The sequence below is a fragment of the Rhagoletis pomonella genome, unplaced genomic scaffold, assembly GCF_013731165.1.
Source record: "Rhagoletis pomonella isolate Grant_MI unplaced genomic scaffold, Rhpom_1.0 Rhpom_scaffold_00928, whole genome shotgun sequence".
NCBI lineage: Eukaryota > Metazoa > Arthropoda > Insecta > Diptera > Tephritidae > Rhagoletis > Rhagoletis pomonella.
In genome coordinates this window covers 15,519-32,218 of record NW_023459482.1, presented here as the reverse complement: position 1 = coordinate 32,218, position 16,700 = coordinate 15,519, and the positions used below count along the sequence as shown (strand labels likewise).

The 16,700-nt window shown below is 40.8% G+C and overlaps 1 protein-coding gene across 2 annotated transcripts in view; it reads right to left on the bottom strand.

Annotated features, from left to right (window-relative positions):
* Positions 1 to 13,268, bottom strand: part of LOC118751719 (E3 ubiquitin-protein transferase MAEA-like) — a gene marked incomplete at its 5' end in the record, with an annotated part of 23,715 nt that extends 10,447 nt beyond the window's left edge. Inside the window, 3 exon segments of one of the 2 annotated variants that reach the window (XM_036486531.1) lie at positions 12,199 to 12,968; positions 13,050 to 13,144; positions 13,196 to 13,268. In XM_036486531.1, the coding sequence (XP_036342424.1) occupies positions 12,782 to 12,968; positions 13,050 to 13,144; positions 13,196 to 13,268 (355 nt within the window). 2 annotated transcript variants of the gene reach the window in all.
* Positions 13,269 to 16,700: the final 3,432 nt, after the last annotated feature.

Genomic DNA, 16,700 nt, shown 5'->3' with positions numbered 1-16,700 from the left:
AAAAAAAAAAAAAAAACAAATGTTGAAAATATTAAACACATGTAGGGCCGTTTTCTTAAGTAACTTTTAACTTTAAAATTCACTTTATGTTTAAATTTCGCTTTAACATGTATATTTCTGTCTAAGTAAAGCATTTTATTATCGAATTTTATTTATTTATTTACATATCTACTACTGAAGCTTACAATTAAAAATAAAATTATGAGCCTAGTAGAGAAAGCTTCTTCTTATGATGGCAACAAAAATGGAAAAAATTTTGTTGCGGCAAATGTTACAGCTGTTTTTGATTGACTTGTCAGTGCTGATTACGAATCTATGAGCATAAGGTTTCCGTCAGCTCCCGATTTTGTGAAAAACGAGGTAGAAATGTCAAAAAACGCGTTTTTGGGGCAATATTTTAGAAGCTCTAGCAAAGAAACAAAAGGCGGTATTAGGCTTATTTTAAACCTAGAAGTCTCGACTACTATCCCTGAAAATACCATCCCTACACCTTGACCTGGTGGTCATTTGTAGTCATTTATTTAACAGCAAAACCTGATTTTGTGCGAAGTTTGAGTACCCACCGCAATTAAACAAAAGGGGATGGAGCCTTCCACTTGGGCTGAAATTAAGGATTGAACTTTTGACTAGTATCGGTTAAAATACCATCCCTGAACCTTAACCCTAAGGTCACTTATAGTTATTTATTTAACAGCAAAAACTGATTTTGGCAAAATCTATTTATTTTCTTTAATAGCACAGTATTTATTCCAGTATTTGTATATAATGTTGTTCAGTAAATGACTTTTTTTAATTTAAGCCCCAGTTAAAGGTTCTAGCACATTTTGTTTTTTGTGCTAGACCTTCTAACATATTGCAAAAAATGCGATTTTTTGACACTTTGACCTCGTTTTTCTCATAATCTGGAGCTGGAAAAGTCTACCAAAAACAGCTTTTTCATTTGCCGCAACAGAATCACTGTTGCTTGTTATAAATATTCAAATATGATATATTTTGTTTAAATTTCGTAATATATTTTTTTTTTATTTGTTTACAGCCAAGAAACATACAAACTTCAAGCACCGATAATAGAAATGCCTAACTTCAGACATATCCTTATGGTTTGAAGCAACGTTTAAATATAAAGGGAGCTTTTCAATTAAATGCCATTAAAGGAGGAATCACAATGAATATATCACTTATAATAAAATATTGACAAACTTAAACGCTTAACTGACGCGCAGCTACATGGAGACATTATAAATAAAATCGGCTGTGCTAGAGGTTTTAAACTATCGATAGTCAACTAGTACCATCGATAGTTTAACCTTTTTTGACAAAAACTATCACTACTCATCGATAGGGGCAAAAAATAAAACTATCGATAGTACCATCGATAGTTTGTCACCTCTATTACCGTCCTATACGCCTACTGGACACACTAGGGAAAGTTCTTGAGAAGACTAGTTTGTCTTCAGAAAATCCCGGTCGACCATAGACGCAATGAAACCTGTGGTGGATATTGCCAAAGAGGCCACCGAAGGCAAAAGGTGGCGCGGAGGGAAAAAAGAGTGTTGCGCGGTAATAACGCTGGACGCAAGGAACGCCTTTAATACCGCGAGCTGGCAGCGTATAATGGAAACGCTCTTTAAAATGGAGGCTCCAACATATATCGTAAGAATAATTAGGAGCAATCTATCAGACCGCAAGCTAGGGCACTGGAGTGATAGAGGCTATGAAGAATACAGTCACGGCGGGGATCCCTCAGGGATCTGTTCTTGGACCTCTGCTTTGGAATCTAATGTATGACGGCATACTGCGTATCGATATGCCCCTCGTACAAAGATAATTGGATTCGCAGTATTTGCTGTAGCGAAACATATCCAGGAGATCGAGAGGAATGGTAGGAGACTATAGGGAGTATAAACGAGAGGCTAACTTCTAGAAATTTAAGCCTCGCGGACCACAAAACAGAGCCAGTTCTAATAAGTAGCAGGAAAGCCGAAGAAACGATGAGATTAAGCGTGGGGTCTGAATCCATCACTTTCAAGCCTGCATTTAAATACCTGGGCTTTATGATTGATGGTCGACTAAACTTCAGGTACCACCTCGAGTATGCTTCTAAAAGGCTTCGAATGTTCAAGCATATCTGTCAATAATTATGCCTAATAATGGTGGCCTTAGTCGGCCGCTGTGGTGTAGTGGTAAGCAGTGCGCGCTTCCACTCCGCTACGCCTGGGTTCAATCCCTGGTCAAAGCAACATCGCAAAAAATATAGAAAAAAGGTTTTTTCTTAACAGCGGTCGTCCCTCGGCAGGCAGTGGCAAACCTCCGAGTGTATTTCTGTCATGAAAAACAGCTTCTCATAAAAATACAATCGCCGTTCCGAGTCGGCGTAAAACTGTAGGTCCCTTCGCTTTGTGTGACAACATCAAGGTGCACAGCACAAATCGGAGGAGAAGCTCGGCCAAACACTAACATATGTGTAAGCGCCAATCTATTATTATTATTAATGGAGGCCTTAAAAATAGTAGATTTCTTTAGAGTAGGGTGGTCAGCTCAGTTTTACTTTATGCTGCTCCGAATTGTACCGAAGTAATGAAGGTAAAATGCTACGCACAGAAACTAACAACCATGTACCGCTTAAGTGCACTGAGAGTTGTTTGTCGATTCCGCACAATTTCTGACGAAGCATTCTTTGTAATCGCTGGAATGGTCCCAGTAAACATTCCCGCACAAGAGATGAAAACACTATATAATCGCCTGTCTGCGAGCAGCGATGGTCTAACGCGAAAGACAATAGCTAGAGAAGAAAGGTGTCGCTCTATGGTAATCTGACAGAAACGATGGGGACTCAGAAAAAGGGAGGTGGACCCACAAGCTCATTCCTGATGTTGAAAAATGGCTTAATAGGTCTCACGGGGAATGTAGTTTTCATCTAACCAAGTTCCTCTCGGGCCACGGTCTTTATCGTGAGTACATGAATACATGTGGGCACAACGACTCCCCGTACTGTTCGAGTTTCATAGGAATAAGAGAAAATGCGGAACACATAATGTTTTCGTGCCCCCGCAACGCCCCTGAGACACGATACATACTACAGGACAACGGCATACTAGACAAAATGTTAGCATCAAGCGAAAACTGGTAGAAAATATGCGCTCATTACACACGAATCCATGTAGACTTAAGACGAGCTGAGCATCTAAATACGTAAGGAGCCTTTCGGCCACCCAACCCCGTGAAGTAGAACCTTGAATGGCAATCTCAGGGGGAGAGTGGTTTGTGGATAGGTTTCAGTACGTAGGTTCAGCCATGAGGCTGCAAGTCGAGCATGCTACTATGCCGGTATAGTAGCAATCATGAGTTTCCTTCATCACGGGCGCACAGTGCTGTATGAGCGGGCAAAGATCAAAAAAATTGTTGTCACGTATGTCAACGTGTTTGGTATCGTTGGAAAGGAAATTTATCCTAGATTAAGGATCTGGACTTAGTTTTTGTTTTTATCTCATAAGGTTCTCACAAAAACCTCTTAAAATTGTGTGTTTTTTATATATTTTTTCTTTTATGAAAATGCTTTTAGCTGGAGTCTTTAAAAAAAAAATTGCTAAAAATACAATTTATCATACTTTATCTCAAGACACAACTTTTCTAATTAGAAAATCTGTAAGGAAACCACTCTATAGAGCTTTTTAAAAAATATTGAGTTTCCTGGCTGGAATGGCCTATTTGCTACACCCTAAAATTTGTTGCAGAAAATTTAAAAAATTCCTAAGTTTACAAAGGGATAAAAAAAAAATAAGTAAAAGTATGTTTTTTTTTATTCTTTTATTTGAAAGAAGGGGCATTTTTCTTTGAAATAAAAAAAAGTCTGCAGACTCATTGCGCTTTTCGAAGAAAATCGTTTTTTTTAAGGTTATAAAATAAACTTTTGCAAAAAAAAAAACTTCACTGATTACAGTATTTTCCATTACTTAAATGCCAAAACATTCTTTCAAAATAGTAAAGTTTATTACTGTAGACACACGCGGTAGTGTTCTGTGCTGTGTAGTGAAGCGTAAAATAGTGAAAAAACTAATATTAATATGAATTCAATTATAAAAAACTCAATTTTAGCTGATATCTGGATTTCTACTCGTCCATCAGATAGAGTGTCTGCATTATCTGCATTTTTTGAAGACAAGTTAATACACGCTAAATGCGACAAAGCACTTTTGAATCAAAAAATAAAACTTTTTAATAGTGAGATGAAAAATAAGTGGAATTATAGTGGCCGCAAAAGAAGCGCTTTTGAAAAAACATATTCTAAATGGCTAAATTGGATATTCCTTTCCCTTCCGGATTCCAATGGAAATAAGGATAAATGTGCTGAACGGGGAAGACCTTCTAAAGAAGAATTTTGCGAAGCTTCACGGAGAACAAAAAATCGAAGGGTAGAGCATTTATTGAAAAACTATTCCATCGAAGAGCTCGAGTATGCTCTGAAAAAAAATGAAAAAAGCAAGCAAAGTTGAATGTTTTGAAAGTAGTACCGAAGGTTTGCCCATATCTGGTTCACTCGCACTATACATAGATCTGAACTTATCAGATCGTAAATATAATAGTTTACGTGCAAAAATAAACCGGTTGCATAAAGATTGTATACCGAGCTTAAACGCATTGCAAACAAAAAAACAAACTTTGCTGCCAACGATTAAATCGACTGAATATTCAGCCGAAGTTGATCTGAAATCATTATTGCTGAAAACAACGCAAAGTATTTTAGAACTAAGCCCAGATAATGGTGACATAACCAAAGCTTCTTTGGTTTGCAAATGGGGCATGGATGGAAGTTCGGGGCATAGCCGCTATAAGCAAAATTTTGGTGACGACAAATTAACGGATGAGTTTATGTTCATCATTGCGCTAGTCCCTCTGAGGTAACAAAAAAGTATCTAATATGTCTTCCAAAAACATTCAATAGCCTTTAAAAATAAATTCGAGTTTAGATCAGTAAATGGCATTTTAATTTACATTGACAACTTTTTACAGTATTATTTTGCAAAAGGCTTGTCTGAATTAATTAATTTACTCTATTAGCTATTTTGCGATATGACGGTCTTATATCTTTTCGACAAGCCAATATAAGTTATTAAAAAAAAAATATTTTTTCCAGGTTAATTGATTTGTCATCCAACAAAAATATATGGAGCAATAACAAATGCTCATCGTCTTTTTATTGTCGTCCAATTAAGTTTAGTTTCAAGAAGGAAAATCGCGAACTAGTTCTATTCGAATATAATATGTCGAGAAAAATTGAGAACTTAGAAGATGATGTTGTAATACGAAACGGAAAAGGGATTCAAGTTTCTTATCAAATGCATTGCACCATGATTGATGGATCTTTTGCCAATATTTTGACTGGCACTAATGCTTCCAGTAACTGTTTTATTTGCCATGCCAAACCGATCGAAATGAATGTTACTAATTTTACAAAAGTACCAATCGCTAATCATTACAAGTATGGGTTGTCTACACTGCATGCTTGGATTAGATGTTTTGAGTGTTTACTCCACATCGCATACCGTTTAACATTTAAATGCTGGCAAGTTCGCAAAGAAAACAAAGACGCCTTTTCTGCGAATAAAGTTAGGATTCAAAATGAGTTTAGGACAAGATTAGGCTTAATAGTGGACCAAGTAAAGACTGGATTTGGAACAACTAATGATGGCAACACAGCTCGCAAATTTTTTTCAAATGCAGAAGTAGCATCAGAAATTACCGGCATTAATAAAGAGCTAATTCAAAATTTTTCAATAATACTGCGATTAATATCGTGTGGAATGCGTATTAATATCGACGCGTTTAGAGAGCTCCTTATAAGGACAAGAACAATGTATTTGACTGAATACGAATGGTACTACATGCCTAGCAGCGTGCATAAAATATTGATGCATGGGTGTGAGGTTATTGAGTATTTCGATCTACCAATTGGTAAGAAAATCGATTTGTCGCTATTCGGCATTTTTTACTACTACGAATTTATTCCCACAGGCAATTTTTCAGAGGAAGCTCTGGAAGCTTTACATAAACATATACGTATCGTACGATATGATCATACACGTAAAACTGCTCGGGAGCATACAAACAGAGACTTGATGTCATACTTAACAATATCATCAGATCCTGAAGTAGTTTTTTAAAAGGAGTGCTATCCCAAACAAAAATGCAGTTTATACAATGGACGAGCTGGAAGAGTATTTAGTCGATGCTGAAGAAACTTAAAAGTAATAAGTACCCTTCAGTCAACTCAATTAGTTTTATACTAATCAAATACTAGTCAGCCACACGGCCTCAACTAGTTCGAGTTCTGTAATTTTTCCATATAAGCAACTGGTATTTTTAAAACGGCGATGTCCTACGAGATGGCAATTGTCCTCTTCTGCATCAGCACTATACCAGTTGGCATACTAGTCAGCCTCTGCATCAGCAATATATCAGTTGACATACTAGTCAATATATACATCAATATCATACCATTTAAGATACTAGTTCGTATATACGTCATGATCGTACCTGTTGGCATACTAGTCATTATATACATCAGAATCATAGCAGTTGACATACTACTCAGTCTATGCGCCAGAACATACTAGTCAGTATGCACGTCAAGATCCTACCACTTGTCATACTAATCCACGAATTTGACATTCATTCCAGTTGGTATACTATGGGACGGGATTTTTCTGATTAGTATGATTTCTAGTATAGATTACACTTTTTCTGACTAGTATGATATCAACCCGAAATTCATGTATGAATACACCACAAAATTCATGTTAGATAAAACAAATAATTTTTGATTCAGTATTTTGCAACAACTCTTGTTCGTGCGAAGTAACTAATAAAAAGGAAAACAAAATTATATTTGTCTTTTGAGTATTTAATGTCGTCTTGAATGAATCAAATTTTTTAAGCGTGTGACATCCACACCAAAAGATATAATCAATTAAAAAAAACATTTTGTAGTCAAAAAGGACCAAAATGAAAGTAGCTGCCATTCCTAGAGGGTTTGCGTAAGAGAGATATAGGGAATCTTTTTTGCCATGAATTAAGCCATAGAATGAAGCCTTGAAGTCTTTAATATTATTAGGAAAACGCCCTGTGTAAATAATAAAATAACTACTCAGTATTGGAACTACTTCTGAATATCAAATTTTGCAGTTTCAATCTCAGTTTCCATGAAAAATGTAAGAGCTAGGTAAAAAAAAAAAATGATTTTTGAAATCTCCGTACTCTAATCCACCAAGAAACGAATTTTTACTCAAATCCGTCCATTATTATATTTTTGCCCACTTTTTATATGGAGACACAGCACTGTGGGGCGTCACCCCATACACAAAAAAAAAAACCAACGTCACTGTTGGCAGTTATACTTTTGAGAAAGTAAAGAATTTCGCTTACTTGGGAACCAGCATTAACAACGGTAATAATGTCAGCATGGAAATCCAACGCAGAATCACTCTTGCCAAGCAGTGCTACCTGCGACTGAGTAGGCAATTCAGGAGTAAAGTGATCTGTCGACGTACGAAAACCACACTCTATATCATGCCCGTGCTGGTATATGGCGCAAAAGCCTGGACAATGACAACAACCGATTATCAAAAGATGGACCACAAATACGAGATTTTATAAGACTAAATTTCAAGCCGGAAATGTAAAACGAATATCATGATTCGGCGTGGTAAATAATGTTGTTGTTGTTGTAGCGGCTACAACGACGCCGCCCAGATCGGTTAGTTCCTTAAACGTTGTCGTCAAGCTCCACTAACGGCAGCCCTAGGAAGCGTGCAGCCTCGACGGGGTCTGTCCATTTGGAAAGGGGAGTTAGCGTGGTGGGGTTAAGGGGGCATACGAAGAGATGCTGTGAGTCATGGAGCGACTCTCCGCATGCCGGACATTCGTTTGGAATATCTTCGGTTAATCTGCTCAGGTATGAGTTCAACCTGCTGCAGTAACCAGACCGCAGTTGGGCTATTGTGGTCCGAGTCTGCCGAGGCAGACGAAGTTTTGTATCATCCACGTCTGGTGGTTGTGTAGCCAGAACGGCATTCACAGGTCGGGAGTCTACATAACTCGAGACTGCCTCTCTGTGAATGTCGTTCAAGGTATGTCGATAAGCTGCCGGGTCCAGAGTAGTGATGGCAAAAAAACTTTAATAATCGATTGATCGGTTAATTGATTAATCGAAAGAATTCGATTAATAATTCCAGTTAATCGTAAGAAATTAACCGATTAAAATCGAAAATAATAAAAACCATTTACTAAGTTAAAAAAATTGACCATGAATTCAGTGCGCAAACAATCAAGAAAACTAAAAACTAAGGGAAACAATAAATAAAAAGAAGTAAAGTAGTATACCATCCCTTATACACCCCGTGTCAAAATTATAAGCGCATCACAAGAATTATTTTTGTTATTCAAAAAATTCGAGCTTTTTTATTTGATTCCTTAGAAAGATTCTCAGTATGCGTAAGCCCATTGCTGCCGCTGCAAAATTGAAGTATCACTTACCGTTGATTTTTGGCAATTTTTTCTACGGTGATGCTTATTTTCTTCCATATAAAAAAGCGTGTGGAAGCAATTGCGAAACACCGCATTTGGAAAATAAAATGAAAATATGTGGATACCTGCGTTGTGTTTTTTAGTTGTTTTATTTGTTTAGTTGTTAGGTTAAACTTGTGTTGCGCTTTTTGCAAAAATATCGTTTAAAAAATTTGCAGAATATGAGAATATAAAAAATCTCCCAACTAGTAAAAGTATGCATGTATATGTATGTACCCGGTAGAATGGACACTTTTATTGTTCCTAATATTTTTGAGTGGTAAGAATGCCAATTTTGTTACGGAATTTTGATTCATTATTGTGTGAGTAAAGTAGCCAGTTTTTGATGATTTCTTTTCGATTATTTTCAAAATTAATCGGTTAATCGCTCGACTAATCGAAAGGAAAATTTCGATACAATTAAATCGTTAACCGAATGCAAATAACCAATTATAATCGGTTATTCGATTAATCGTGCCATCACTAGTCCAGAGGTTGATTGATGAACCTCTGGAGACTTCGTCCGTCAGTTTGTAAAGATGCCTCCTGACGCGCCTGGGCGAAGGCTCTTCTGCAAGGAGTTGCCTGTTGGGATGGACACATCTGTGGCTCCCAACCAGCAACTGCCTGCAGAGCACTATGTTATGCTCCTTAACTGGGAGCATTTGGGCCTCCTCGTGCAGGTGGTGTTGCGGCGACATTAAGAGGCATCCTGTCGCTGTCCTAAGTGCCGTGTTTTGGCAAGTCTGCAGCTTCATCCACTGCGTCCTACTAGTCCCCGGTGACCACACAGGCGCAGCGTAGTTCAGAACCGGCCGGCCCATTGCCTTGTACGTTGCCAGAAATGTTTTTTTGTCTTTGCCCCAGGTGCTGCCGGCTAGCGACTTGAGGACCTTGTTGCGGCTTTGTACTTTGTTGACAATTGAGCTTGTATGCGCCGAGAAGGAGAGCAGACTACCAAATGTTACTTCCAGTATATTCGGGTTGTTAACCGTCGGAATTGGTGTATCATCGACGTGAATTCGCTGTTGGAGTCTGACCTCCTTCGTCCAGACGGTAAAAAGTGTGACTGAGGATTTTGTAGGGGAGAGGGTTAGGCTCTGTGCAGTGAAGCGAGAAATCTCGGCGAGATAATCGTTTACTTTCGGGCACAAGTCATCAACTCCATTCCCGGACGCCATGATCGAGCAATCGCCATCATAAGAGACAATCGAGACTCCCCTGGTTGAGGGAGCTTTGAAATGTAAAAGCTAAACAGTAATGGGGAAAGACCACCCTGTGGAACCCCCTGTTTTATTCTCCGCGGTGTGTTCGATTTGTCTCTAAAAGTTACTGACGATTTACGACCACTCTCCCTGTGGGAGAGAGGAGGCCTCTATGTCTTCTAGTAGCGTTGAATAGCAGACAGTATTAGACAGGTCGAGCGCCATTATATTGGTTCTCTCACAGGGGCGCTTTCGGTTTAGACCACGAGTTATCTGGGTATTTAAGGCATTAAGTGCTGTTGTTGTACTGTGCACTTTACGGAACCCATGCCGATGTTCGCTGGGGTCAGGTGGTTTGTAAAATACGGGAAACGGGAAAAGGAGGGTTATCGGACGATAAGACTCTCCTTTGTTGGCTGGTTTCCGCGGTTTGAGCAGTGGGACCACAAGCTAAGGACCTCCGCTAGGTACGCTACTCCCGTAGGGTCCAAATTTTTCAGCATCAGCATGCATATTCCGTCGGGTCCAATGGCTTTGGGGGCTTTCGCCTTCTCGATGGCTACCCTTACCTCACCGCTGGTGAAAACAAGAGGCGCACTTGGTTTTGGTAGTTTGTGCAGCCTTGTGGTCACGTTTGGATTTATCCACTGGAGGATGCAGGATGAACTGCCGGCTAAAATAGCTCGCGCATCGCTCCGGGTCCGAAGAAGCGTGTTGTTCAAAGTCCATTTCAACTCTGTTGTTGTTGGCATCTCAGTCGTTGTCGTCGAGTTCCACTAACGGCAGCCGTTGGGTTGTAGGGTTTTCCGGGCATGCAAAGAGATGTTTCGAGTCGTGAGGGGTCTCTCCGCATGCCGGACATTCATTCGGCACATCCGCATTTAGCCTACTCAGGTAAGAGTTCAGCCTGCTGCAGTAGCCAGAGCGAAGTTGGGCTATTGTTGTTCTTGTCTCCCGAGGCAGATAGAGCTCCGTCGCGTCAATGTCCCGTGTTTGTGTGCCTAGAACGGCATTCACAGGTCTAGAGTCTACATAACTCGAGACTGAGTCCCTGTGAATACCGTTCACAGGTATGCTGACGGGTCCAAAGGCTGCTTAATGAACCTCTGGACTTCGTCCGCCAGTTCATATAGATGCCTCCTGACGTGTCTAGGCGAGGGCTCCTCTGCAAGCAGCTGTCTGTTTAGGTGGCCGCATCTGTGGCTCCCAACCAGAAACTGCTTGCAGAGTATTATGTTATGCTCCCTAATTCATGGAGGTGGTGTTCGGGTAACATCAGGAGGCATCCGGTCGCTGTCCTGAGTGTGGTGTTCTGTGCTATCTGTAGCTTCATCCACAGCGTCCTACCAGTCCCCGGCGACCACACTGGTACTGCGTAGTTTAAAACCCGCCGGCCTATTGCCTTGTATGTTGCAGCAATGTTTCTTTGTCTTTGCCCCAGGTACTGCCGGCTAGCGACTTGAAGACTTTGTTGCGGCTCTGTACTTTGTTGACAATTCGGTTGCGTGCGCAGAGGAGAGCAGGCTGTCGAATGTTACTCCGAGTATTTTGGGGTTATTCACCGTGGGAATTGATGTATCATCGACTTGAATTCCCAGCGGTAGCCTGACCCCCTTCGTCCAGGTGGTGAACAAGATAGCAGAGGATTTCGTAGGCGAGAGGATTTCGTAGATCGCCGGAACAACAGCCCTTGGTCGGGTAAATTCCGAGTCATACCGGTACGTAGAACCAGCTGTCGTGGGAATGAACGTGTCTTTGCCACAGGTGCTGCCGGCTAGCCACTTGATGACCTTCTTGCGGCTTTGTACTCTGTGGTATGCGCCGAGAAGGAGAGCAGACTATCGAAGGTTACTGCGAGTATCTTCGGGTTGTTCACCGTCGGAATTGGTGTATCATCGACGAGAATTCCCAGTTGTAGTTTGACCGTCCATGTGGTAAAAAGTGTGCTGAGGATTTTGTAGGGGTGAGGGTTAAGCTCCGTACAGTGAAGAAGCGAGAAAGCTCGGCGAGATAACCGCTTACTTTCGAGGACAAGTCATCAATTCCATTCCCGGACGCCATGATCGAACAATCGACAGCATAAGGGACTATCGAGGCACCCTCTGGTGGTTGAGGGAGCTTTGGAATGTAAAAGGTTAACAATAATGGGGAAAGGACACCCTGTGGAACCCCCTGTTTTATTTTTTTAGGTTTGTTCGATTTGTCTCTAAAAGTTTCTGACGAGTGACGACCCCCGTTTGAGTCCCTGTGAGAGAGAAGAGGCCTCTATCCCTTCTAGTAGTGTGGCTTACAGTGTGGTAAACAATGTTGGGTACTCCTTTTTTAGTCATATGTGCTTATGCCATAAGAATTCTTTTGTAATTATAGGTATCATTCCAATCAGGTAGAAATTTTCAAAGTTTCTTCTCTGTTAGATAGTTCATTATATAAGTACAGTCAGTGCACGGACTTTACCACTTTATTGCTAGATTTGCAGACTTTGAGCTAAGTTATATTTTCTACCATTTTTACCAACAAAGGCTAAAAATATACCAATATTTTGCCGAAAAAAAGCAAACAGATTTAAATGAACATACATATTTTGACATCGAACGCACCTTGAATAAAAATTAAAAGTTAACTTTGTCGAAGAATAATTGTTTGAGTCTCCGTCTTATTAAATTAATATAGAGCCCGAATCAGGGCATCCATGATCGAACTAGTGTGTGTTCTCTTTTTCAATTCAAATTAAGTAGGATAAAAAGCTATAATTTTAATTAATTCGATTCGAATCGAGTTCCACTCGATAACGGATGCCGTGATTAGAGCCCAATTTAAGTTTTTGTTGAATATTTTATTCACATGAATTTAATTCTTGGGCTTTATATAAAAATACAATTCATCCCAAGGCGAATTCATATCAAATGAAAGCAGTTAACGCAAGTGAAAGTGAACAAAAATTACACGAAAATAAATTTACGTACAATGCGAGTAACAACAACAAATACATACATATATCATTTTGACATTAAGGTTCATGAAGGCGTAAATCCAGCTGATCTGGTAACGCCATCTTTTATAAATTCGCCATGTTTTATCCTATTTGAGTAAAAACTATCTGATATTGTTTCTTTCAAAACTCTACCCACTTCTACCATTTTTTGCATGTAAAATCTGCCAATAATATTTTTTTCGAAGTCCGCGCACTGGTTACAATGTGAACTATTCCCAAAATGAATTTTTATACGTGAGTACTTAGTTTCATTTATAACTATTACAATAAATTATCGATTGATATTTTACATTACGAAAACTTTCTCAATTTTTGGATGTGAAAACATTGTATTTGTTATTGGACAAATAACGCCACCATCTTCTTTGGTTATTTCCGGTACTGCCTAAAATGAACAATAAGTTAAAATGGTGTATTTATGTAAATTCATATTTACCAATTGTCCAAAGATTTGACCATTTGGTAGCATCATAGGCAAATTGTGTTCATTTAGTGGTAGACCAGTGATCCTACATTTGGAAGAGGTGAAAATGAATTAATGTTATGTGTTATGCCGAAATGGAAAAGTACAATCTATTTCATAAGAAACCTTAATATACTTGTTGATACTTGTATAGAACTCAATTCTATATATTCTTTATTGTAAAATTTATTCAAATACAATACTCTCAATACAAACGTGTTGCAACCAAAATGTCAAATCAAATTGTGTATCTATTTTTCGCGTGACGTTAGCTGCCGTGTATCGGTTAAAATTTAAAAAATTGACGTTTCTTCATCTCGCTCAGTGTTGCCACCTGAGTGTATTACCGCGCCAGTATAAGGGCTAGTCCCTACACCACCCCCTTTCAAGAAGAAGCGCCAAGAAAAGGTAGTTCTTTCCATGTTCCAGATCTATTTATAGCTGCCAACTCATCTTTAGGAAAATACGCCGGTTTGAGTCGATCAATAGATACTGTAACTTGCTGCTATAGTGTACGTCTTCGGATGCCTGTGTACCACAAGATATGGTCCGTCGTAAGGAGCCTTCAACGGTTTATGGATGGTGTCGTCCCGTAGAAATACCTGACTACAAAAACGCAAGTCCTTGGGCACGTAAACTGCAGGCCTTCCGTGCTGTGAAGTTTGCATCGGGTTCATGTTCTCGAAATGTTGTCGTAGTTCCCTCAAAAAACTCTGCTCATCCGCGGCCGTATTCTCTGTGGCATCCAAAAAGCCACTGGGAAGTCGGATCGTCTGGCCATAAAGCATTTCCGCGACAGATGCGCCCAACTCCTCCTTCACAGCCGTTCGCAAACCCAGTAGAACAATCGGTAATGCGTCCACCCAGTTGGCGTCGGCCGAATGGCACCTGAGCGCGCCCTTCAGAACCCGATGCCATCTTTCCACCAGGCCATTTGCTTGTGGATGGTAGCTGGTAGTATGTACGTGCTTCACTCCCAGCAGTTTCGCTAGTTGTTGGAACAAGGCACTTTCAAACTGCCGGCCCTGATCCGTGGTGATGTACCTCGGTGTACCAAAACGGCTTACCCAGCCATTGAGTAGCTCTCTGGCGACAGTTTCAGCTGTCATGTTCTCCAACGAGATAACCTCTATCCATCTAGAGAATCTGTCTACACACGTTAGGCAATACGTATACCCCCTAGAAGGCGTAAAAGGTCCAACAATATCCACATTAATGTGTTCGAATCGCTTGGCAGGGACCGTAAATGTTTGCAGTTCTCCTTTTGTATGTCGTGCAACCTTGCAACGCTGGCATGCTGAGCAGCTACGCACTCGTGCCCGTAAATCGCTGCTCATCTTCTTCCACACAAAACTCTTGGAAACTAACTTAATGGTTGCGCGTGCCCCCGGGTGTGCTAACCCGTGATTGGCGCTGAACACCACCTGTCGCAGGCTCACGGGAATATAGGGGCGGTATGTTCCAGTTGAATCATCACAAATTATATCAATGTCTGTATCTGGATGACGACAACGTACCAGGTGCAAGGCAGTAGACTCGCCTTTTAGCAGCTCTTGTAACTCGCTGCTTTTATTTTGTTCGTCGCGCAGATGCTGCAGGTCGATTGGTGATGGAATAGCGAACGTTTCTATCCGGGAGAGCATATCGGCTACGATGTTATCAGTCCCTTTAATGTGCCTGATGTCCGACGAAAACTGACTTATGAAATTCAGCTGTCGCGTTTGTCGTGGTGACAGCTTTTCCCATTTTTGGTCAAAAGCGTGTATAAGCGGTTTATGATCGGTGAAAATTATAAAATTCGTTCCCTCTAAAAAGTAGCGAAAGTGTCGGACTGCTTTATAAATGGCGAGTAACTCGCGATCGTAAGCGCTGTATCGTTGTTCGGCCGGAGTAAATTTCTGTGAGTAGAACCCTAAAGGTAACCATTCGTCACCGACTTGTTGCTGGAGCACAGCCCCTACCGCGATATCCGATGCGTCTGCCATTACAGCAATGGTGGCGCCTCTCAACGGAAAAGCAAGTAGTGTTGCTTCGGCCAATTGTTTTTTTAAGTTTTCAAACGCGTTTTCTGCTTCTGTTGTCTAGCTTATCACGGTCTTGTCACGCTTCTTACACGGCCCCATCAATTTATGAAGAGGTGCCTCAGTGGCAGCCGCATGCGGCAAAAATCGCCGATAAAAATTTACCGCGCCTAAAAAACTTCTAAGCTCGTGGATTTCTTTCGGTTTTTTTAAATCCAGAATAGCTTTTACTTTGTGAGGAAGAGGCTTGACACCGCTTGACGACACGAGATGGCCTAGGAATTCCACCTCTGCTTTACCTAGCTGACACTTCTCCGCATTTATGATCAAGCCATTCTCACGATAGCGTTTGAACAGTACCTCCAGGTGTTGCGCATGTTCCTCGGGCGAAGAAGATGCCACCAACACATCATCCAAATACGGGAATACAAACGACAGTCCTCTGACTGCTTCGTCTATGAAGCGTTGGAATGTCTGCGCGGCGTTTCTCAGGCCAAACGTCATGAATTTAAATTCAAACAGCCCAAATGGGGTGAGTATAGCCGTCTTCGGCACGTCTGTCGGATGCACCGGGATCTGGTGATAAGCCTTTCTGTAATCAATCACGGAAAATATCGTTTTACCGTGTAAATCACTACCAAAGTCCTGAATACGGCGCACAGGGTAGCTATCTGGGATTGTAACAGCGTTCAAACGTCGATAATCGCCACATGGGCGCCAAGAACCATTCGACTTTCTCACCATGTGCAACGGGCTGGCCCATTGACTTTTCGAGCGCTGACAAATTCCACGGTCTAACAGGTACTCAAACTCCGTTTTTGCGATTTCCAATTTTTCTGGGGAAAGACGACGTACTTTCTGCACGACGGGTGCACCTCTTGTCTCTATATAGTGTTGCACTGCCGTTTGGGTTTTCTTGGGCTGAGCCGCATCGCTGGTGAGGTCAGGAAAACGTGCTAAAATGCGTTGAAATGCGTCGGTGTCTCTTAATGAGATAATGCTGCGTGTTAGTTTCATTATCTGACAGACGGTCTGCGAATTCGTTGTACGGTGTATGATTGCCTTGCTTTTTACATCTACCAATATATTGTAATATTGTAAAAAATCGGCACCCAATATCGGATATGCTACGTCAGCAATTATAAAAACCCAAGAGAATGTTTGCTGTAAACCTAAATCTAAAGTGATGCGTTTCTTACCATAGGTGTTGATAAAAGTATTGTTAGCAGCTACTAACTTCGTAGTAGTAATCTGCGTATCGTCGCCACTGTGCTTGGGCATTACAGACACTTCGGCGCCGGTGTCGATTAAAAATCTTAATGATGTACTTTTATCTCGCACGTAAAGGCGGCACGAGCTGGTGTTAGCCTCCGTTGTGGCCGCTTTAAACGGAGGGCTAACTAGTTTTCCGCGCGTTGTTGACGATAAGTACAAGGCGAGCGGCACCTGGTTGCGCT